The sequence below is a fragment of the Scatophagus argus genome, chromosome 4 (assembly GCF_020382885.2).
Source record: "Scatophagus argus isolate fScaArg1 chromosome 4, fScaArg1.pri, whole genome shotgun sequence".
NCBI classification, from domain to species: domain Eukaryota; kingdom Metazoa; phylum Chordata; class Actinopteri; family Scatophagidae; genus Scatophagus; species Scatophagus argus.
Genome location: NC_058496.1, coordinates 25,088,636 through 25,111,556, shown reverse-complemented (window position 1 = coordinate 25,111,556; position 22,921 = coordinate 25,088,636). Strand labels below are relative to the sequence as shown.

Genomic DNA, 22,921 nt, shown 5'->3' with positions numbered 1-22,921 from the left:
AATTTGGGCTCACCAGCGTGACCGAGGTGAGTTGGTTAATATTAGTGTACTTTTACATGTCAAATGGTTCCTGACTGGACAATATGTGTTTATCCTTACCAGAATGAACTTAGCCAGATAAGGATACAATGAGGCTAAATGTAGATTAGGTATCCAGTTTCATCCTTGTATCAGGCCTGTATATTTAACTGGTCAGCTCCTGAATGTTCCTTCATTAAGAGGAGATGATTTGCAAGAGTCTATTTTTACCTGAAATCATGAGGTAACTTTTTTTTAGGCATGCAAGCATGAGTTTACACGAGTAAATGTCATGCTAAAATTGGGACTTTATGCATGACATATTGACATACTATTATGTATTGTCCAACTTTGCAAAAGAATTAAATCAGTGTTAACTAATTTTAAATATTAAATGCCATTATTCACATTAGAGAAAACTCTTCAGCAAGTGAAAACAAACAAGTCAGTTTTTAATTACTATTGAAGTCCTTCTGCATGTATCTGTTCACATGTTCTTCTCCTGAACATCTCACAGAAAACCTTCTTCTTGTACAAACTGATTCACTTCTCTGTAAATATTTCTGCACCTCTCATGTTTCTGAAACACGCTGAGGTTTGTGTGTGTCCACACAGCACGCATGTAGAGAAGATTTCCACGCTTCGGTGTGAAGTAAACGCTCTCAGCCGGGGCGTAGCTCTGAACACACACCTGCAGACGGCTCACATTCCTGGCCAGACTAACAGGACAGAGTGAAGAGTCTTACGTCCAAATCCCTCCAGGAATGCACAGCATGCAGGACAGACGCTTTCAGGGCTCTTGCACGCCGTCTTTAGTGTCAGCCACCGCCATTCATACGACTCTGAGATATGACACCTTTTTAGTATGTAGGTCTAGTGGATTCAACAGAGTGGTTTTAATGTCAACTTTTACAGAATGTGAAAAACACTGAGGAATGTTGTGCTAATGCTGCTAACATCCTCCCCCTGCAAACTGTAAAAATAGCTTCCCTGCAGTGTTGGCAGTTAACATGCCAATGTGGTCACCTGCTGCACTGAAAGAATTTCAGGAACACTGGCAAACTTAACCTGTAGTGCTTAACCAGTGTTGTGTGCTGTGCTCAGAAATGGATAATGTTATCAAGGGCCAAATATCACGAGGAAACCCTGACACTGATTTCTTTACATCTGTGTTGTCGGTTGTGGAAGCTGAAAGATGACCAGTTGTTAAGTTTTTGTAGACTGAAGTTGAGCTTACTTTGTATGCAGAGTACTGTTCAGCCTGCGAGGCATTTTGTACAATGTCTTTGGTGCCTCTGGAGGAGGTTTTGTCAAGTCTGAGAAAATAACACAAATGATGTCTTCATGGTCTTTAGACCTTTGTAGAATTTTTGACAGAAAAACCTCCAACAAGTTAGTCAAGCTAGAAAGTCATGGGCCCTTACAACTGTGGTAGAATCTAATTTGGTGGTGTTGAGTTGCATTGAGGCATTGTTACAGACATGATTATAGGTGTAGTCTGACGCTCCACGCAACACAATAGTGTTACCATCCAGTTTGTGCTGCAAGGCTTCTGTCAGATGAAATAACTGCCAGATGTGGAGACACCTCAATGAATTGAGTAACAAAGCATATATTTCAAATAAAACTTTCAAATATATTTCAAATCAACATTTGAAAGAAAAAAAAAATGCCACAGCAGCAAAAAACCATGTCCTGCCGTGCAGTGAAGCCCTGGCTGGTCTAAAATAAAAAGCCTGCAGAGGCTGAGTCATGGCTTTGAGCAGACCATGATGGCTTTGGCCTCGCTTGAATGCCACCAGTCTGCTGTGGACAGAAAACCCAGAGCGCGGTGGTCGGCGCCGGGCCGATGGGTCGAAACCCCCCGCAGCTCATTCAAACCCAGCTGCCACTTGAAACGCCCTGTGGCACTGTTTTCTTACTGTGTCCCTTTAGGCACTTCCTATTGTGTTTGTGTGTGTTTATGTAAGTGCTGTGAGCTTCTAAATTGTGTGTGCCAGAGGGGCAGGACGCTGTGTCTTTGTAAACTAAACAGGACGGTTGTTTGTTTTATTCACTGGTCCTGATGCTCCGCACTCCGAGTGTCTTCACACAGCAGTGTTCGATGAATGGGTAGAGACTGAGTCGCATTAATCCGTCCATTGTCAGTAATTGAAAGGTGCCTCCTGCAGCCAGTAGGCCTGAACACTGTTATTCTAGCATCAGCAATGAATACGCAATATGAATGGACAATACAGTCGGTGCGAGAGCTGTAATGTGGTGAGGCGGACTGGACCCGCCGCTGTGCACCACATGGACTGTTTTATTGCTTCAGTTCCTTTTTTATTGAGCGATGATCAACAATGATGAACAACAGTCATTAATTAATAACACTGGTTTGTATCCAGTGACAGTCTTTCTTGTGCTAATTTGTTTGAAGGTAAAAATCATTTTGTGTGGATTTTTGCTTGAAACAGCTGGTTAGCGTAGTTTAGCATATAGGCTGTGTTTTACCCTATTGGTTATTGCACAGATTGCAGCTATAACGTGTTAATTAGTTGATGTAGTTGCTCATCATTGGCTGCTTTTAGCTGGTCTGTTGTTGGCTCGGTCAGTCCGACTCCATAATACCTGGAAAAGTGAGCCTAGTGAATAGTAATGCCTACTCTTTAGTGCTGTGTTCTTTGTCTAATCATGATGTTAACTTGTTGTGAGCGTGCGAGCTGGTTCACAAGAAATAAACCAGCCTGCACACTCTCAGCATCTTTGAGATGTCTGAGTGTTTTGCTTGACCATCTAGGAGAAAAGACCGAGACGGGCAAAGTTTTTCAAGCTGCCTCGGTGTTTGCAGAGGAAGCCCAAACATTTCCTCCAGTCTGCATCATCATGTACAGAGTTAAGTTGTTGAATTTGGCAGCAGAGTCTGGCGCGGCCCTGTGAGTTTCTAGAAGAAGCTAATAGATTACAGTCAGGGGCTCTGCTCAGTCTGTGCTGCCTGGGTTTCACTTGAAAAGGGCAGGAATGTGCAGCTTTAATTCACTTCATTGTCTGTTGTTTTGTTTCCTGTTTTCCTTATGTGAACGGATGTGTCTCGCTGCTCCTGGTGTTGAGCTGCTCCAGTATGATGCTGGCTCTACTTTTCTTATGAGTAATTATGCGTATGGAGCTCACAGCAGGCAGAGCCAGGAAATACCAGCCTGTGTGTGTGTGTGTGTCTGTGTGTGTGTGTGTGTGTGTCTGTGTGTGTGTGTGTGTGTGTGTATGTGTATGTGTGTGGGGCCACTAGAGTCCCTTCCACCCAGGTACTTGCATCATGCTCTGCTCTCACTCAGTATAATGCACTGAGTGTGAGTACTACACCATTTTATTTTCCTCTGCAGCTGTGTGTATGAGCCCAGTGCAGCAGTATAATGTTTCTGTCCGATGTGGTTGTGCTGTAAAGAAGTTGTAAGGAGATATCTGTCGACGATCTCTGCCTAGAGGTGCACTTTTCAGGTATTTACTGTTGTCACGATGAGATTTGTGTCAAACTGAAGGGAAAATAAATGAACCCACTACCAGCCTCCAGAACAGCTTCTGCTCCAACTCAGTTCTTCCAAAAGATATTCCTTCCTTTGGTGTTTTGATGATGGTGGTGGTGGAGAGCAACCATCTTACCATCTAATCCAGAATGTCCCGTGGGTGATCGACTGGGCTGAGGTCTGGTGACTGTGATGCGTTGAGTCAAGTCCTGTGTCCTGTCCTGAAGCATCTGCATTCGTTTCTCCAGTCATTTACATTTAATTAAAAGTCTATATATTATTAAACAAGCCCTCAGTGTGGTGATTGTTTCTGAGCTGCTTGATCATTTGTAGGTTTTAATTGTAATCTGTTGTTACCTGTGATTGAGTAGTGTAGTTTTCTAAATGGTCAAAATATAATATTACTTATAAAATATAATATGATACATATAAATACAATATGGAAATGTAAAATATTAATTTCAAAGACATTTCTGTGCTGTGGTGGGATAACAAACAACTGGCAGACAGATTTAGAGCAGTGGCCTGATTTGTTCTGTCTCTGAGGGCACTGTGGATGTCAGAAGGCTTTTGTCAGCTCTAAATTTAAACTTTTACTGAGGCAGTTCAAAATAAGTCAAGCCCCACTTGTATATTTTTCCTCACAGATTAACATCAAGGCCCAAGTTGGCCTTCAGCACAGTATTTTAAGAGCAAACACAGGGAGAGTGCTCACAGGCTGAAAGTCACTAAAAGGGTTTCAGTTGGTGCAGCGCTTCAGATGAATTAATAGTGGTGCCAAAAAATATACAAAATACGGAATGAAATAGCTTCACTGTTCAAGTACAGAGAAGTCACGAGAAGCCCTCCAATACTTGGATGTATTTGAAGGGGCTTTATGCAGAGCAGATGTCTGCTAAACGTGTGACCCACTGGTGTCTCATCAGTGTATGTTGGTGAATTTGAGCCGCTGGCCTGGAAGTCATCTGTGCAGGAGCAGCTCCTGGAAACATGCAAGCGAGAAGTTTTAACAGCCACACGGTGATCGCTTTAGAGCTTGTACAGAATATGTTGCTGGAATAATGACTGTACAGCCAATGTCAGATAATTAGGATGAAATATTTTAATGTCCCAGCTAAGAGAAGCAAAGCACAGTTGGGAAGCTGTGTGCTAAGCTCAGAAAGCTATTTTTAAGTTGTTGGTCAGTTTTCCTCAGCTCTTGTAGACTGATAAATAAAACTGTTTATGTAGGTTTGGGCTGTGATGACGCAAGTGACACTCTGTTAGGTAAACAACAGAATAACTAGGTCAACAACTAAGACCTATGTTCTTTATTGATTACTTTGTACTCTTGTTTGGCCTTTGGTTTAGTCTACAAAATGTTAACCAACAGTCCAATATTTACAATCATGATAATGATTTACAATAGTGCAGGCATTTGCTTGCCACTGTCACACCACTGGCGCTCACCGCTAGCTGTTTGCTTGCTTCCCTCACTTACGTTCTCCTTAGCATGCACTGATTTGCTTAGCCAATCATGGTGATTTCTCTCACTGACAGGGTCCGCCACCAATTCAGCATGCTCAGTTGACTTAAAATCAGCCGACAAGGTCCAGCTAGTGCCAGCTGTGCAGAGCACACTGCAACAAACTAGTGCCTTTCAGGGTCCTTAGATGCGAGGGACGTTACAGTGCTGTTGAAACTGACCCTAGAGCATTTATGAAAGGAATTTTCAAGTAAAAAATTAATCTGATAATGTTTTCTTGGAGGGGCGGCACGGTGGTGCAGTGGTTAGCACTGTCGCCTCATAGCAAGAGGGTTCCAGGTTTGAATCCCGGTCTGGGCCCTTCTATGTGGAGTTTGCATGTTCTCCCTGTGCCTGCGTGGGTTTTCTCCAGGTACTCCGGCTTCCTCCCACAATACCAAAAACATGCACATTAGGGTAATTGGCTACTCTAAATTGCCCCTAGGTGTGAGTGTGAGAGTGTGTGGTTGTTTGTCTTTGTGTGTTGGCCCTGCGATTGACTGGCGACCAGTCCAGGGTGTACCCCGCCTCTCGCCCGTAGTCAGCTGGGATAGGCTCCAGCTCCCCCGCGACCCTGACGGATAAGCGGTATAGAAAATGGATGGATGTTTTCTTGGAAAGGTTTCAGTTTGTCACTTCTTCTTCAAAGAAATATCTCATCCACTGCTTGTGAAAGCAGTTTTAAGTAAGGATGATTGTAAAAGAAGGGTAGAAAAGGTCACATCTCTTCTTATTCACCAACAAATATTAGCCTCCTGGTTTTATCAGCTGGACAAAGAGATAATCTTTATTAGAGGAAAGAACAGGGTGCTGCCTCACACTGCTGGTTGTCTAACTGTTGTGTAATCCCTGTCAAATTGACAGTGTAACAGCTGCTGATAACTGGAGCAGACTCCCAGGCTCTCAGTGTCACTGTTGGCTCCCTGTCACTGGAACGTGACCCCTTCAGTTGTCCCATGTTGATGAGGTCATCGCTCAGCTGTTTGGGGGGCTCTACAGTACCAAAAGGCTGCCTGTCACCCGTGTGTGTGTGTGTGTGTGACGTGGTTGGTCAGCTCTCAGTAACTCGTGCCAGGGAGAGTCGTCAAAACCAGACAGCACAAGAGCGTGACTGTGCTGCCTCGCAGAGATTATTTATACCAGACAAAAAGCAGGGTGTGGGTAATGCAGGAGAAAATACAAGCCGGACTTTGTCTAAGATGTGCACTTTCATGAGATACTTAATAGAAAGTTTGAGGTTAACTCCTGTTAAAAATGTCATTTATGCACAAATTGGCATGAAGTTGTAAAAGTTGGCATTAACTTCTTGTTAGTGCTATATTGGGCATAAGGTTGCATCTGACAATTAGTTTCTGCAACTCATTTTCATTGGTAATAGTTTTCTCTTTCAAAATGTCAGAAAATAGTGAAAAAGTGACCATTATAACCTCCCACAGCCAAGGTGATGTCTTCAGATATCTCCTTTTGACTGACCAGCAGACTAAAACCAAAACAGGTCAAGAATCTTCCCATTTCAGAATCTGGAAGAAGCCAATAATAGTTACTTTTGGTTGAAAATTATAAATATATGATTACAATAAATATTAGTGATAGTGAATGTTTGGTGAAAGTACACAGTGCAAAGTAAAACAGCAGTATTCATGATGGAGAGGAGAGATAACGCAACAGGAATTTTGCAAACTGAAACTTTTGTTGGTTCCAGCTTCTTAAACATGCTGCTTTTCTTTTTTATTTAACATTATTGTAAATGTGTTTACATTGAATGTTTGGCTTATGGACTAATCTGTTTTTTTTTCCCAATTAATTAATAAAACATTTAGACAGAAAAATGCTCAAAGAGAAAATCAGTTTACATATAAACCGTCTTTAATACATGGTTCTGAAAGCTGTTACTGATTTGTAAATAACACTGGACTTGGTGAGAGTTCATGTTGCAAAATTTTGAGCAAAGTATAAACCAGAATCTAAAAGTTTGACATGTACAGTAGTTAAGCTGTTCATCTCAACAACAGGCTGTTATTGTCATGAGTTCGCCTCCTCTCCAATGAATAACAGGACTCTTTTTTTTTCTTTTTGGGGAAGGGAAGCACTGGGCTCAGAGCCTCATAGGATTGGAGGAGACAGCTGTCCAATAGTCTGCCAGAGCAGTGCTGAGCTGAGTTTACACCAATAGTGAACCTTTTTTTTCTTATGCAGAGAGGATTGAGAAAGAGTACACAGAGTGAGGAGAAACAGCAGTTCTGTTGCTCAAACTTTCTGATCTCAGTGGAATTGAATTGTCTCCTCTGAAACAGCCAGCAGAAAGAAGGAGTGGTGAAGTTAAAGTGGATAGAGTGCTCTCGGTTTGAGGTGAGTGAAGCTCGAGCAGAAAGGTGGTAAGGTTTTAGCAGCAGGCTTAGCCTTGTCATTCCCTCCTCTGTTTTAGCTGAATGGAAAGAATTGACTGAGGAGAAGTTGCGGGAGCTGGGTGGACTGGAAAGGAAGACAAGGTCTGTTTATTTCAAGCCTGTGTTTGCTTTAGTCAGTAAGAGTTCCAGGCATACCAAGAACGAGACGCTGTATTTAGCCAACACAGTGTGACTGTAGTGGAGTCTCCTACTGGCCTGGAAAGCTGCTGGCTCTGTGGACTCATTGTCAGCTGAATGTCTGGACTTTGATTTAAGCAGCTTTAATTGATCTGTACAAAGTGTACAAAGTGTATCAACTTGATTATCAACTTATCAAATTTGTTGCACCTTGCGTTTTTGTATCTTCAAATTCTGTGTTTATAGCTTATGGTTCATTTCATTCTGCAAAAACGTAATGTTGACATGGATGGATGTGGACATGGATTTTGGACTAAAAAATATTGACATTGTTTCTGTCTCACTGACCCTTTTGGCTCTTGCCTTAACCAAGCTTTGTAAACAGAAGTGTGTTTATCTGTCACAAGCTTTGCACTTCTAAATTTTGATTTCCTCGCAGGCTAAATTGTATGAGGATAACCAAAATTTGTTTTTATTTTGAAGCTCACTATGCTGCTTGCTTTCTGTGTTGGTTTTAGCATAGTTGGATCTCACATAGTTTTTGGATGACTTAAACCAACCCTTGCCAAAATGATTATCACTCACACTTTTCCAGAAGACGTGAGAAACTTGAGACATGCTTGTTCTTGCTCCGTCGTTCAAATTATGGTGACTGCCAGCATCTGAGGAAACACTTAACACTTTGACACTCCAGCTGTTTCTGGGGCTTCAAAGGAGTCACTTGTGGCAGCAAAAATTTAAAAGAAAAAAACAAAAATCAACAAAACAAAAACTTTAAAATCAAGTGATTCTTTACTATTTACCTTTTATGTAACATTTGCTGACATGCAGCAAATAAGAATTATTATTATTGTTATTATTAGTATCATTATTATAGTATATAGTATGTGCTGTGTATAGTAAAATCAGAATTGTCAACTAAAAATATGCTCTTTTGGTCTCTCATTCAGAAAAAGAACAAAGATGCCTAAGCACAGAAGACGAGAAGGACTCTGTGGACCCCTACCATGTTGAAACGCCCTATGGTTACCAGCTAGACCTGGACTTCCTCAAATATGTCAATGACATTGAGAGGGGCAATACCATTAAGAAGCTGAGTATCCAGAGGAAGCCCAAAGTGGCCAAACCCTTGTCGGTGCCTCGGGGCAGCACTGGCGGGGCCAGCACTCAGGCTGAATGGACTTCCACAGACTCTCTGTCCTCCTCCAACAGCGATGACAAGCAGTCTCCTGTCTTCTTCAACCCCAGGCCCCAGGTCGCTGTGCCACTGACCCCCACCCTCTCCAGGGCAACCTGTGAAGTCCCCTTGCAACAATCCCACTTCAACACCACAGAGCAGAAACAGCTCCTGCCACCTCCTTCGCCCAGGCTTGCCACTCGTCACAATCCCCAAGTGGAAAGGACCCTCATGGAGACGCGTCTTCGGCTCGAACAGGAGCGGATGCTCATACAGCCACACAGCGAGCTTCCGATGCCCCCCCGTCGTCTCGCCAGCTTCGGTGGCATGGGCTCGAGCAGCTCCTTATCCTCTTACTCTGGTTCCATGGCCCCGAGCCAGATATCTCCCAGCACCCAACAGCCTCTTCTAACCAACGGTCACCTCCCCAATGGGGATTATAACCCCTACTACCCACCATCCATGGGCAGTTCCATCCGCCACAGCCCCATGAGCTCTGGCATGGCCACGCCTGTGACAAATGTCAGCCCGTTACACCTTCAGCAAATTCGGGAGCAGATGGTTGTGGCCCTCAAGAGGCTGAAAGAGCTAGAGGAGCAGGTGAAAACAATTCCTATCTTACAGGTTAAGATTGCTGTTCTTCAGGAAGAGAAAAGACAGTTGGCTTCTCAGTCCAAAAATCAAGGTCCTGGTGGTTTCCGCAAGCGATCCTACAGTGTAGGCAGTGCTGACCAAATGGAGAACCCTGGCCCCATCCAAAAGGAAACAGAGCTGCATATCATGGAGCCTGAAGCCCAGGAACAGAGTGCACAGCAGTTGGAGGAGTTCAGACGTCTAGCTGCTGAGGTCCAAGCTCTGGAGAAGACAACCCAGGATAATAATGTAACCGAAATTCAGCCCCACAAACTCACGCAAAACCAAACTCACCAAAAGTCCATCGGCATAGTTACTGACGAAAACATGAACAACCTTCCTGTCACTCAGAGGAAGTTGACAAATAAACATAGTTTCCAGGACGTGGGAGTATCGACGGAGCGGCAGGAAATGCGCAGTGTTATGGTTGGTGTAACTGAGGCCATGTTGGGCACGACCAGTGAAGCTGAGAAAGAGATTGAGCTCCAGCAGCAGACCATAGAAGCACTGAAGGACAAGATCTACCGCTTGGAGGTGCAGCTGAAAGAAACTACACACGAAATGGAAATGGGAAAGCTAAAACTGGAGCTCCAAGCTGCTGGTGGGTCAAATAAGAAAAAAGCAGACAAAGGTTTCATGGCCAGGCCTGAGATGTACAATGCCTGTGTGGAGGCCAAAGTCCAGATGCGCAGCCAGGGAGTGGGTGACCATCTGGAATTCAGCCATGCTAATGCTGCTAAGACTGTAGAAAGCCACACTATAGGAGTGTCCTGTCAACCCAGTGTGCATAGTGTTGCTACAGGCCCAGAGATCCCTATGGACCGGTGGGTGGTGCATGAGCGTGTTGAGGTAAACGACCAGTGTGTAGGGAGACGAGTGGAGACATGTCACCAGCAGGTTGGCGTGGAGCTTAGTGTTTGTGAGGTGGGAGTTAACACAGAGGAATCGGTAGACAGCTTGGTTCTCTGCAAACCTATGATGGAGTTGAGCAAAGAGTCAAGATCAGTTGGCTGTGGAGATAGTTCAGTGGACGTAGTCGTTAGTCCTATCAAGACGATGATGTCACAGGGAACTGACCCAGATTTTCTCAGCAAAGTGGACTCTGGTGTCATGGCTGCTCCTGAGTCAGCAAATCAACAGACCAATACAGAGACAGAGGTTGTAAGTAAATCCACCAACACAAAAACGGCTGTCTTGACTGACTCTTTTACCGATATGGTGTTGATCACTTGTGACAAGCACACCAACACGGCTGTGACTGAAACGAGGACAGTCGCTGCTGGGGAAGGACTTGTCAAAGATGTTCACTCAACAACAAACATGCGTTCGATTGCTGTTGGAACCACCACTGATGCTGACGCATTCCTTGGCAAGTCAAACTCTACTAAAACCAAAGAATGTGGGGTGGGACCAGTGAGTATCCGTGAGAACTTCTTGGTTGGCTTAAAAACCAGGAGCATAGCATGTGGCCCCTCCCATCTGACTGAATCTGTCACAAGCAGCAGCAAAAAGACTGTGGAGGTTGCTGCACCACTGCAAGCTGAGGCCCAGGGTGGTGTCAGACTGGACCATTACATCGAGAGGGTGCAGAAGCTGCTGCAGGAGCAGCAAATGCTGCTAGCAGAGAACTACAGTGAGCTCGCAGAAGCTTTTGGTCAGCCCCAGTCACAGTTTGGATCCATCAATAGTCAGCTGGTCAGCACACTATCATCCATCAACTCCGTCATGAAGTACGAAAGCGCTGAAGACATCCTCAAGCTGCAGTCAGAATCTGTAAACTTAAACAAAGGTGAGAGGTTTACCACATCCAGCACTCAGGATACTAATGGTTCCACATGCTCACAAGTGTTGCAAAAACATAATTGGTTCTGGCGCTAATAGGCTGGATGGCATGCCAGACAAAGTCAGAAGTAATCAAAGCATAGCTTTAAGGGCAGACAACAAAAAATGTACAAACAGACACACACAGTACCTTGTTCAAGCAAAATAGCTGGCAAGCCAGGCAGTCATTTATTTAGTGCTGGAGGGTGCACTGAAGAGAAGAAACTGATTTTCTTTTTTTCTCTTTCTCAGTTTATTGCATAATAGATTATTTATTCATTCAGACACCTGAATGAACTTCAGGTGTCTGTCTCTTGTTAGAATTTTCAGTAAGCTAAGACACACGAATTGTTCTGTTTTAGTAATTACAAATAAAAGGTTTTGGAGCTAGTATGTTTCAGTTATAACCTTGGGTAAAACACCTCAAGACCTTCTTTAGATTTCTAAGAGTAGCAGCACTGGGGTTTTCTTGGAAACAAACTAAAGTTACATTATGTTGATATAAATCCTGCATCTTTTACGTCCTTGAAGTTTTCCTGATCTCTACCTTTGCTTGCATATTACTGAATTTGTTGGCATGTTACCGCCACCTGTTGATCAATAGAATAATGTGAAGCCACTGGAATGAATGTGTTTTGCATCCCCCTTGCACAAAACAGAGACCCACATGTAAAAAGAACGCTTCATAGCATTTTTTCAGGGCTGTTAAGAGGACAGTAAATCTGCTGTAGTGATGATGTAGAGATAATGTAGTGACATAGTAAGATGCAGTTTAGGGCTGATTGCCAGCACAGTTTCAGCTGTACTGCAGAGGGTTTAAATCTCTGAGGGGGTGCGGCGGTTGTGGTTGGAGCGTTCACACACTGTTAAAAGAGAATCCTAATAGGAACGGACAGGCCAAAGTTATCTCTGACCCTGAAAAATGCACCGGGGGCTTTGGACATGAACCAACAATGAGCTCATTTCTTTCTGGGAACCAGTAACGTCGCACCAATCAGCCACTTGTTGTTTTTGCAGGCGGCCCTGCCTTCACTAACACCTCACTGTTGATGCTGATTCATGCCTCCTTCTGAGTTACATAATGTGCATTCATGCTGGCTGGCACATGAATGCAGGGTGATTGTCTGGGTTGTGTGCAAGCTTGTTTTTGAGCAGTTGCTGTCACCTTTAGGAAGCAGTAGTAGTAGAAGCACTGATCAGACATAGTTCCTGCTCATGTAACTGTTGTCAGTATAGTCACAGCACGTAACAGCTTAAAAGTGACTTTGGCAGCAGTAACTATAGTTTGATTTTTTTTTTTCCTTCAAATAAGATCAGGAAGAAAAATGGAAGCGACTTGTTTCACTTTGCCGCTTTATTGAGGCTGTTTTGTGTCGACAGCTTTAAATTTACCAGGCATAACCTATTTATTTGGTAAATTGCTTAAATAAGTAACAACCACAGTTATGCTATTAAAATGTCCATAGTTACTTAGCTTTAGCTTAGCCTTTAAAAAATATGTTTGATCAAACTTTATTCGACTGTGGCCGGACAACTTTCAAACAAAGTCACAACTGTCATCACACTTCAGATCTTGCTAAACTTTGCTGCATGGAAATACATGACATTACCTCCTTTTTTCCATCTGAACACCACCTTTTTCAAATCAGTGTAAAAAGAAACAAAAAACCCCCCACACAAATATAGAAATCAGAAACATGTGACATAACCAAAACGATCACTCACAGTTACAAGTTGACTGAGGAAAAAGGTTCCAGTGCCTGCAATAGAATAATCATTCATCCCTATGCTTGTCCAGCCTTTCAGTTTCAAACACATTGTCCTTCTTGTTACTTTGAGCTACACGACACCACCTGTGCATTTGGAATCTGACTTTTGCCTGCGTTTCCCCCTTCAGAGAGCAGTCAGCAGCAGTGCAGCCAGTCTGTCCGGGCTGAGCTCTCACGGGTGGAGAAGCTTCCAGCAGGCTGGAGTCGTGCAGGTAAACTTTCCAACACACCTGCAGAGCAGCAGCAGACCAGCGCAGCGGAACAGAAGAGCCGTATGGACCTGCAGATGTCTACAGCGCTACATGGTACAGCTGCACACACCTGCCCTGAAACAACACAAGCACACACTGCTTGTGTGTATGTATGTAGGTCAATTCAATTGCAATCTTTAGGATATTGATTTGCAGCCTATAATAATGCAAGGAGACCAACCTTCCATCACCACTGTGTCTTTATCCAATTCAAATGGACAGAGACATTCGGCAAAATACAAATGAAGTCTGTAGCCTAGATCAGGTGCACATTTCATAAACAAATGAACACAAACAGATGTTAGAGTTAGAAAAAACTTCAGCCACTGCATCCATCAAGTATGATCAGTTAGATGAAACCTATCGCTGTGTATCTTCCATGACGATGATGCAGGCCTTGGAGAGTCTTCACTTCTCTGAGGTGTTTTGTGCCTTCAGTCTGGTCTTCAGCAGTGAAACATAATGTTTTATGGCCACTCATTGGCCATAAGAAACCACTTAAGGATAATTGTCCTGCTGTGTTTTTAATAAAATTGCTCATTGTTAGATATTTTTGTGTTTGTACACCAGCACACAAAGTCAAAACATGATCAACACTGACGGATTCTGAGGCTATGGTATGTTAGTGTGGAAATACAGAAAGGCAATGATCACATTTTTTTCACATTTTTATTATTTTTATAAGGTTTCTATTTTATAATATTTCATTTTACTCATTCTATTTTACTTACCTATTTCTTGGTAGCAGGGACAAAAAGGATTTCACTGCACATTGTACCGTGTATGATTGTGTGTGTGACAAATAAACCTATGTTGTATCTTGATCGTTATCTGACCTGATCACACAGCTATAGGTAGCTTGATTATGCCTTAAATTCACTCTTTAAACACAAGAGTTTTTCAGTGGTGAAGGGATAATATTACTACACATTTTCTCTGGCAATAAGGACCAAAAATATGGCTGCTGAAAGAAGCCATTGTCCTTATGGGTTTCACACATACTGTACTTCATATATCAAACAGGAAAATGGTGGCCACTTACATCACCATCAGCCTGGATTCCTCCGGACATGCTCCTCACATTCCCACCTGTCAAAACATGGCAAACGTGCTGATTGACTTTGTTGTTGCCGAGCACGCTCACTCCAGTGTATACATGTGCAACTGCATACATGATGATGCACAAACACACACACACACACTCTCTCACAGCAGTGAAGGAGGCCCCTCCAACGGGGCAAGTCTTGGCAGATGTGCTGAGTGTCTGGATCTTGGCTGGTATCCTGTTTTAGCAGGCCTGTAGTTAAACTGACTGAGATACTTCAGGGTTTAGGGAAACTTCCAGCGTCTCACTGACAGATTGCATTGGGGAGAACGTGAGATGGACATTTAATGGCTACTTTGCTCTCTGCCAAAGCTCTTGCTTGTGTCGGAGAGCTTTAGTGGATCATTCAGGTGTTATCAGTTGTGCTATTGTGTAACTAAATACTGTACTCAAGTACAAATTTAAGGTACTTTACTGGAGTTTTTCCATTTTATGCTGCTTGGTACTTCAACTCAGCTATATCTCAGAGCCAAATATTGTACTTTTAACTTTGTCTGACACCTTGTTGTTACTTTTCACATTGCAATTTTTCATACCTTTCTTCTCCACTGATAACCTTGTATGTGTGAATTAAGTGGTTTTGACTGTTTCTAATTAACTTAAGTATTAAGTGTTGTTTTACAGGTTGAGAAAATGCTTATAAATACTTAAAATGCTACTTTTTAAGCCAAATAAGCTCTTCAAAAACCCTCTTGGATTATCTGGAAAATGCATGGTCATAAAGCTGAAAACAGGGCTGTTTTTCTGAGCTCATTAAAGGTTGACTTGTTAGATGATGATGACTGCATCATTAATAGTATTCATTATATTAGGAACTCTTACCATATCTAAAACTAAAAGAAGCATGAAGGCTGTCTTATTTTTATGATCCAGTAATTCCAGACAAGTGACTTCTATTTGGATGTTTGTCCTCTTGTCTGAATGATCCTGCTGCTCTCACTTTTCGCTCCTTCAGGCCAGCCGTGCAGCCAGAACACCCTGAAATCCATCATGAAGAAGAAAGATGGCCGACCCGACTCCAACTGCACCAAGAAGAACCTGCAGTTTGTTGGAGTGAATGGAGGGTGAGTTGGAAGATATGTTAATAAGCACTCATGTTTGGGTTTGTATTTAATCAACATAACAAATATTTAGGTAGATTATCTTTTATTTTGCATTTTAAGATGCCCGTTTGATGTTTTTATCCTCATGATTTTGTCATCTATTAGTGTTTTAAGTATCCCAAGTGAGGTTAAAGGTGCTGTTGTTTCATCTTTACAAGCTGCTGTGTTGATGTTCTTTCCTCTTTAAAGAGGGCTCGTTAACATCCATGTGGTTTTCTGGACATGAGCATGCTGCACCTGAGACTTCAAGTTTCTGTTCTCTGCTCCCTTGTGTCCCCAGGTATGAGACTACGTCAAGCGACGACTCCAGCTCAGAGGACAGCAGCTCCTCTGGGTCTGAGGAGGAGGAGGAGGAGGAGGAGGAGGAGAAGGAGAAGGAGTATGGAGATAAGAAGGAAAATAAGGACGTGGAGGGAAAGAGCACCAGGGAGGAGTTCCAGCCCGAGCGAGCCGAGGATGTGGATAAGAAGGACGAAGAGGAAAGTTCAGAGAAACAGGAGATGAGAGAGAGGTGGGTTCAAGAAAGTGTTTGCCGGAGCTATCTTCTATACCGCTTAGACTCCAGCTCCCCCGCGACCCTGACAGATAAGCAGTATAGAAAATGGATGGATGAGAGTGTTTGTTTTTTCTTTGTTTTATCACAAGAGAGCCTTTTTCCTCGCTAAATGACAAAGTAGAAACTAATGCATCTGTATAGACAACAAACCTCTTTTGCTTGTGTTTCTGCCCGTCGTGCATCAGTGCTTGTTTGGGTTGAGTTGAGTTTGACTTTGCAACAGCGTCTGTGAAGAGTAGAAGCTAATCAGTGCTGGCTGTTAAATACCTGTGAAGGAGTACAATCAGAACTGACAGTTTGTAAGATGTGCAGCTGAACTGCACAATGTGACTAAAAAGAGTTGCATCTATACTTAATAGTTCTTTTCTGTCAGTAGCTATGTGGCTCAATTCATTCACACTAATGTGGGATGTAATCATTTGAATTTTTGTAATATGACAAAGTAAATGCACTTGAAGTTAAAATAATATATATTTTTTTTATCTGTTCAAAGATATGAGCTAAGTGAGAAGATGCTGGCTGCATGCGGCGTTCTCAAAACTCACCTCAGTGACACGAAGGCTGTGAGCAGTAAAGACGTGGTGAGGAGTTTTTCTGACTTTGTATGGTGTTGTCATACTCGGTTATGCTCAGTGCTGTAATCCGCCGTTTGGAGACGGGGAATAGCATTCAACAGCACCCAGTACAGAGTTTCGGTGAAGTTATGTCGTTCCCCTCCTGCCTCTTCAGAGAGCCTGTCTGAACACGGTGCAGCACGAGTGGTTTCGTGTGTCCAGTCAGAAGGCGGCGATGGCGGCCATGGTGGAGGACTACCTGGGAGCGTTCAGGGCCATCTCACCGGACGTGCTGCGTCACATCATCAACATGGCCGACGGCAACGGAAACACGGCGCTGCACTACAGCGTGTCACACTCAAACTTTCAGGTGGTGAAGAAGCTGCTGGATGCAGGTGAGAGTCAACACAGCTCTTCACTCCTCTTCCTCCTCCAGCTTCTTCTCTACCTTATCTTCCTCTTTAACATATCAGGTTACTGCAGATACTTGAAGAAGTTGTATTGTAGTTGTATTGATTTCCTCTTTGTTGCAGGTCGTACCTCTCTCTCTCCCCTTCCCTGTATTTCCTGTCTGTATCTGTCCTGACACGTTCAAATAATGCCAGAAATAATCTTATAATCAGTAATAACTACTTGAGGGGGGAAATATGAAGAATGAAAACTGAGTTAATAAATTACATGGTTGAAAGGGTTAAGAGAGTTTGACAGTGTGGCTCGGCTCTGCAACGACAATTTTCATGTTCAACTTGTGAAGTTAAACAAAAATTTCCTGGTGCCTGAAAAATCTTTTTCCCCAAAAGGAAACTGGCAACAAATAAGCTCCACCTCATCCAACTAGAACAGTAAGATTTTGCTTTCATGTTAATCTAATGATAATTATATAACAGTATCATAGTAACAGGGGACATTTTACTACGCAGTGCTTTTTCTTTTGATATACTTTTAGTACAATCACCCGATTATACTTACATACTTTTGCTTAAGTAAAATTTTCAATGCAATACTTTTACTTGAATATTTTCCAGTTCCTTAGACCTCTCCTCCTCTCAGTGGCAGGGCAGCCATCCTCGTACCCGCCTCACTCGCATCACAGGTTCTGATGTCTTGTTTCTTTGAATGGCTTCACGTTTGAAAAGGCTTCTTGCCGAAAGTGTAAAGGATGAGTTCCTTTATGTTCAGACAATGAATCGTGAATCTTCTGTCAAGCAGAAGAAGTTACACAAGTCTTTGTATATTAGTGTGTTGCAGACTGATGGGACATGTCAATCACAGACGGTGTCATCACATATAGGGTTTGATTCCCTCTGAGACCACCTAGACGTCAAAAGTATTTCTTCAAGCTACTGCTGGTTTCAAATGTGGTGTCTGTGTGTGTTTCAGATGTGTGTAATGTGAACCAGCAGAACAAGGCGGGTTATACACCCATCATGCTGGCTGCTCTGGCTGCGGTGGAGACGCCCAAGGACATGCGTATTGTGGAGGAACTCTTCAGCAAGGGCGACGTCAACGCTCGAGCCAGCCAGGTCAGTGACGAGTGAGTGGAGGTCAGAGGTCAGAAGGCAGCGGCAGGACACCAACCGCCTCCACGCATGGTTTAGGTTTCAACAAGCAGAGAAATGAAGGTTGTGGTGACAAATGAAGGACTGGCTCTTTGTTTATGCAATAAGCAGATTGAAAGCGAACAAGACGCAGAAGTTAAGAGCGTACTTGACAAACATAACAACTTTATTAAAGGTTATTTATCCACTTTCGAATGAAGTATTTTTAGTCTCTTTGTGATTCATTGGTTAATCAGAAATATGCAAAACATGCAAAAACCAGTCAACACACACACTTACTATAAAAAAGATTTCATTACCCTGACCAGTTTACCCTGTTGTCAGAAAAATTGTGCTTTGGTGACACCAAGTGGTAAAGACTGGTAACTGTTTGTTGTACAGTCTTTGTGTAACACTGTCATCATGGATTACTTCTGTCTGGAACGAGGTGTTCACTGGCTGATATTTGTAGTAGGAGACAGTTTTTGTTTTTGTTTTTTTTTTGAAGTGGGAAAAATGAGCACATCTCATGGTATACTTCTTACTGCTTACTTTCTTCATAATTTGTGAGTTAGTCCCAAAATAGCGAAGAACACTTTAGGGCTGCAACTCACAGCTGTTTATTAATTAAATGTAATGAGTCAATACAATAGTAATACAGTGACATAATTAGGATGTCTATCTACATAGTCCTGAGCTCAACCAATAACCTGTCTGTTCCACCCACATGTACCCAGCTTCGTCTGGCATTTACTTAATTTCATGCTTTTAATTTTAATAATAATATACTCAGTGTCAGTCATTTATCATGCAAAAAGAAGCACCAAACTTTCTCTGGTTCCAGCTTCTTACGTGTAAAGATTTGGCTCATTTGACAGGCCGGTCAGACGGGGCTGATGCTGGCGGTCAGTCACGGCAGGATGGACATGGTTCAGGCCCTGCTGGCTCAAGGAGCTGACGTCAACATACAGGACGACGAGGGCTCCACGGCGCTGATGTGCGCCAGCGAACACGGACACGTGGAGATCGTCAAACTGCTGCTGGCTCAACCCGGCTGTGACGCCACACTGAGTGACAGCGTGAGTAACATATGAAGCGGTGCGACGGCTGTGGGATACTCGAGTACTGTACTTGAGTGTAATATTTTCATGGGAGGGAGATATTGTACTCCGTAGCATTTTACTTTGAATGCAAGAGTATTGTCACAGTGTACTATTAGTACTTTTACTGAAGGATCTGAAACTCCCTGCACCACTAGGGGAGACTAACAGAGCATCACTGATCTGAAGCTCACCAGCACAATGTGTCATGAGCGCCATGAAACTTTCATGTAGAGTAGTTGAGGTGCATTGATGAATCAAAAGCAAATGGATGGTTTCGACAAGCCAATGCTGGATTAAATTTATTTTCAAGCAAATTACAAATTAATTACAAATTACAAACATTTCACTGTTCAAATGACAAAAGACCTACATTGTTGGTAGGAAATTGAATATTTTGGACTGTAAAGATAAAAAAGTAAAATGGGTTTATTTAACAAACATTAAAGCATTAAATGTGATAAGCAGTTCAAGACTTCAGTTTGAAGGTATGGCATTGGGTGCCTCTAATTAAAGAAATCTCCCATAGAATGTGCTGTTTACTTTTGCTAAACATTAAGACGGTGTTCACTGAATACTGACTGATAGCAGACAGGTTTTATTTTTCTCATCTTGTATTGTTTGTGTCTCCGTCCTCATGTCCTTTTCTTTCCCTCCCTTCAGGATGAGAGTAATGCCCTGTCCATCGCTCTGGAAGCAGGACACAAGGACATTGCGGTGTTGCTTTATGCACATGTGAACTTCTCCAAAGCCCAGTCACCGGTACGTTGCCATCACTCCCTCCGTTTAACCTAACCTGTTCTAATCTCATGTCTGTTTCTATCTGACATCAAGTTTTTGCATATGTGTTTATGTCCGTCTGTACTCTAGGGGACACCTCGACTCGGCAGAAAGATGTCACCAAGTCCCACTCGGAGGGGCATGTTTGATTAGAGGCCTCGCCACTCCCCACAAACCCTGCGCTGCTATTGGTTCACGCTGAACGATGCTGTACCCACAGCTGGATGAGGGATTTCATCCCGAGCACCAACCAACCAACGAGCTTTCTGGAAATGTTTTATATTTACGCACACACTTGTTTCTGTGACAAGCCCAAAGTGACCTTTGAGTATGAATGTAACCAGCTGGTGCCTCAAGTCCCATCACACTCTGGCTGAAATATCTCAAACCAAGACACAAATTCATCCACTAAATGCCATTTTATTCCTTCTTTTCTTCAATTTAGTTTTTGTGGCCTCTTTTTTCAATTTGACAACCTTTTTTTTTATTTCTAATGCTCAATGTTGATCATTCAAGAGCACCAGAACATCTTCATTTGTGGCTAATTTTTCTTGATTTTTTTTAAGTGCATCATAGTAGACATACAGAGAATAATCCACCCACATATTAGAGGAAATATATCCTATCTCTCATACACGTGCGCCCAGGTCATCACTACATGTACAACTCATGTGGATGAATGCATCAATGAGAAGACGTGACCTAGACTGGAGAAATTGTACTTCTATACAAATCCTATGTATCTATTTAAAAAGAAGAATCACAGTATTTTGAGTATGTCCTATTAATACGTAACGACCCATGAAGTTATATATTTATCAAAGTATAGTTTTTAATGCAGATATATGTATTTCATTGTACATACGGTGGTCATTAGAGTTTAGTTATTCTCCTTTTTGTCCAGTTTCTGTCTCTCATGTGTAAAATATGCTGCTTGTCTTCTAGTATTCATCAAGGTACTGACTTTCTTACTCAAATGAGAATTGAAGTGCCTGAGACTTTGCCATATAACAGTAAACATCAATTAAAGAATAGAGATCAGTGTCTCATCTTCATTAATGTCCCACAAAGCTTAGTCAAGTAAGCATTTTGTTTAAGAGAAATTAAGCTGTGTGCTTCTCCGGTTTAGCTGAGGAAAAGAGACTGTTAAATACATATGTTTTTTGACTCCAAACAATATTTTATTTCTAAGACAAAATATTAATGCCCCAAATCTAGCATGTAGCACAGTGTTCTCTAAAACTATTTCTCCATAAAAAGGTGACAATCAAAAAAGATCAAAATATTAGCACAGTTCTCTCATATGGTTTCCTTCACTGGCGAACAAACACTCTGCACTGAGACAAAGACTAAAACAAAATGCAAACTACAGCATTGCAACCTGAGACGGACCATACATTTGTAAAACAACAAAAAAAATGTGCAGAACACAGAATTTAACTATTTGATTTATTTAATTTTAATGAAGACCTGAAGAACTGCTGATTCACAGTAGGTTGAGATTTTTGCTCATAAATCTGTCCTTTCTACCTGCCCCGCGAGTTTACTTCGGTCATCATCAGCGCTGTTTACATCCCACCTCAGGCGAACACGGACACTGCTCTCACCAAGCTACATGAGGCTATATCCACCTATCAAGCTAACCAGCCTGATGCAGCCCTCATCGTGGACGGGGACTTTAACCGTGCTAACCTGAGGAAGGTGATACCGGAGTTTAAATAACACATCGACTGCCCCACCAGAGGAGATAGGACTCTGGACCACTGTTACTCTCCTTTCAAGGATGGTTACAGGGCCAAGTCTCTGCCTCCGTTTGGCCTTTCGGACCACAGTGCAGTCCTTCTTATGCCGAAATATAAACAACGGCTGAAGCAGGAATCTCCTGCAGTCAGAGAAGTAACACGGTGGACTGACCAATCAGAGGCCGGGGCGCACTGGATTCAGCGGACTGGGATATGTTTCAGTGCAGCTCGGACGGTGACCTCAACGAGTTCACGGAAGCGGTTGTGGGATTTATCGGGAAAATGGCGGAAGACGTAACACCAACAGCCACCACCAGAACTTTTCCCAACCAGAAGCCGTGGGTGGACAAAACTGTCCGCGACGCGCTGAGGACAAGCACCGCCGCCTACAACTCGGGACTCGCCACCGGTGACATGACGCTGTATAGGGCAGCCACATACGCTGTCCGTAGGACGGTGAAGGGGGCTAAACGCCGCTACGCCGCAAGACTGAAGCTGCAGATGGAGGGGAGCAACTCCAGGGCGCTGTGGCAGGGACTACGCACCATCACGGACTACAAAGCTACACATCCACCCGAGATGAGAGTCGACGCTCGCTTCGAGTCGGACAGCAGGTAAGAAGCTGCGCTCCCAGCCGGCGGAGAGGTGACGCTCACTGTGACGGAGCTGGAGGTGAGGATGATGTTTAGAAGTGTAAACACCAGGAAAGCAGCAGGGCCTGACGGCATTTGCGGTCGAGTCCTCACAGCCTGCGCAGAACAGCTCGCACCGGTGTTTACAACGATATTCAACCTCTCCTTCTCACAGTGTGTGATTCCCACCTGCTTTAAGAAGTCTGTTGTAGTCCCCGTCCCAAAGATAGCCCAGCCCAGTAATCCCAATGACTATCGCCCCATAGCCCTCACATCAAAACATTCATCACCTCCTCTCTGCCCCCCACCCTGGTTCCCCTACAGTTTGCATACCGCCCAGACAGATCCACAGACGACGCCATAACCTTCCTGCTGCACAAGACACTTTCCCACGTAGACACTAGGATGGGGAACTATGTGAGAGTGCTGTTTGTGGACTACAGTTCAGCATTGAATACCATAGTCCCCTCCAGACTGGTAACCAAGCTGTGTGATCTTGGACTGAACTCTTCCCTGTGCAGGTGGATCCACAGCTTCCTTACTGGCAGACAACAGGTGGTACACGTGGGCACCCATAGCTCATCCCCCCTCACCCTCAACACTGGATCCCCCC

The 22,921-nt window shown here is 43.3% G+C and overlaps 1 protein-coding gene across 1 annotated transcript in view; it reads left to right on the top strand.

Annotated features, from left to right (window-relative positions):
• kank1a (KN motif and ankyrin repeat domains 1a) overlaps positions 1-20,970 on the top strand; it is a 51,626-nt gene extending 30,656 nt beyond the window's left edge. The window contains exons 3-12 of the mRNA XM_046385985.1: positions 8,498-11,146; positions 13,076-13,252; positions 15,259-15,367; positions 15,687-15,917; positions 16,456-16,543; positions 16,692-16,911; positions 17,897-18,039; positions 18,933-19,133; positions 19,818-19,916; positions 20,025-20,970. Of these exons, the coding sequence (XP_046241941.1) occupies positions 8,498-11,146; positions 13,076-13,252; positions 15,259-15,367; positions 15,687-15,917; positions 16,456-16,543; positions 16,692-16,911; positions 17,897-18,039; positions 18,933-19,133; positions 19,818-19,916; positions 20,025-20,087 (3,980 nt within the window). The 3' untranslated portion in view covers positions 20,088-20,970. The remainder of the gene's footprint in view (positions 1-8,497; positions 11,147-13,075; positions 13,253-15,258; positions 15,368-15,686; positions 15,918-16,455; positions 16,544-16,691; positions 16,912-17,896; positions 18,040-18,932; positions 19,134-19,817; positions 19,917-20,024) is intronic.
• The last annotated feature ends 1,951 nt before the right edge of the window (positions 20,971-22,921 follow it).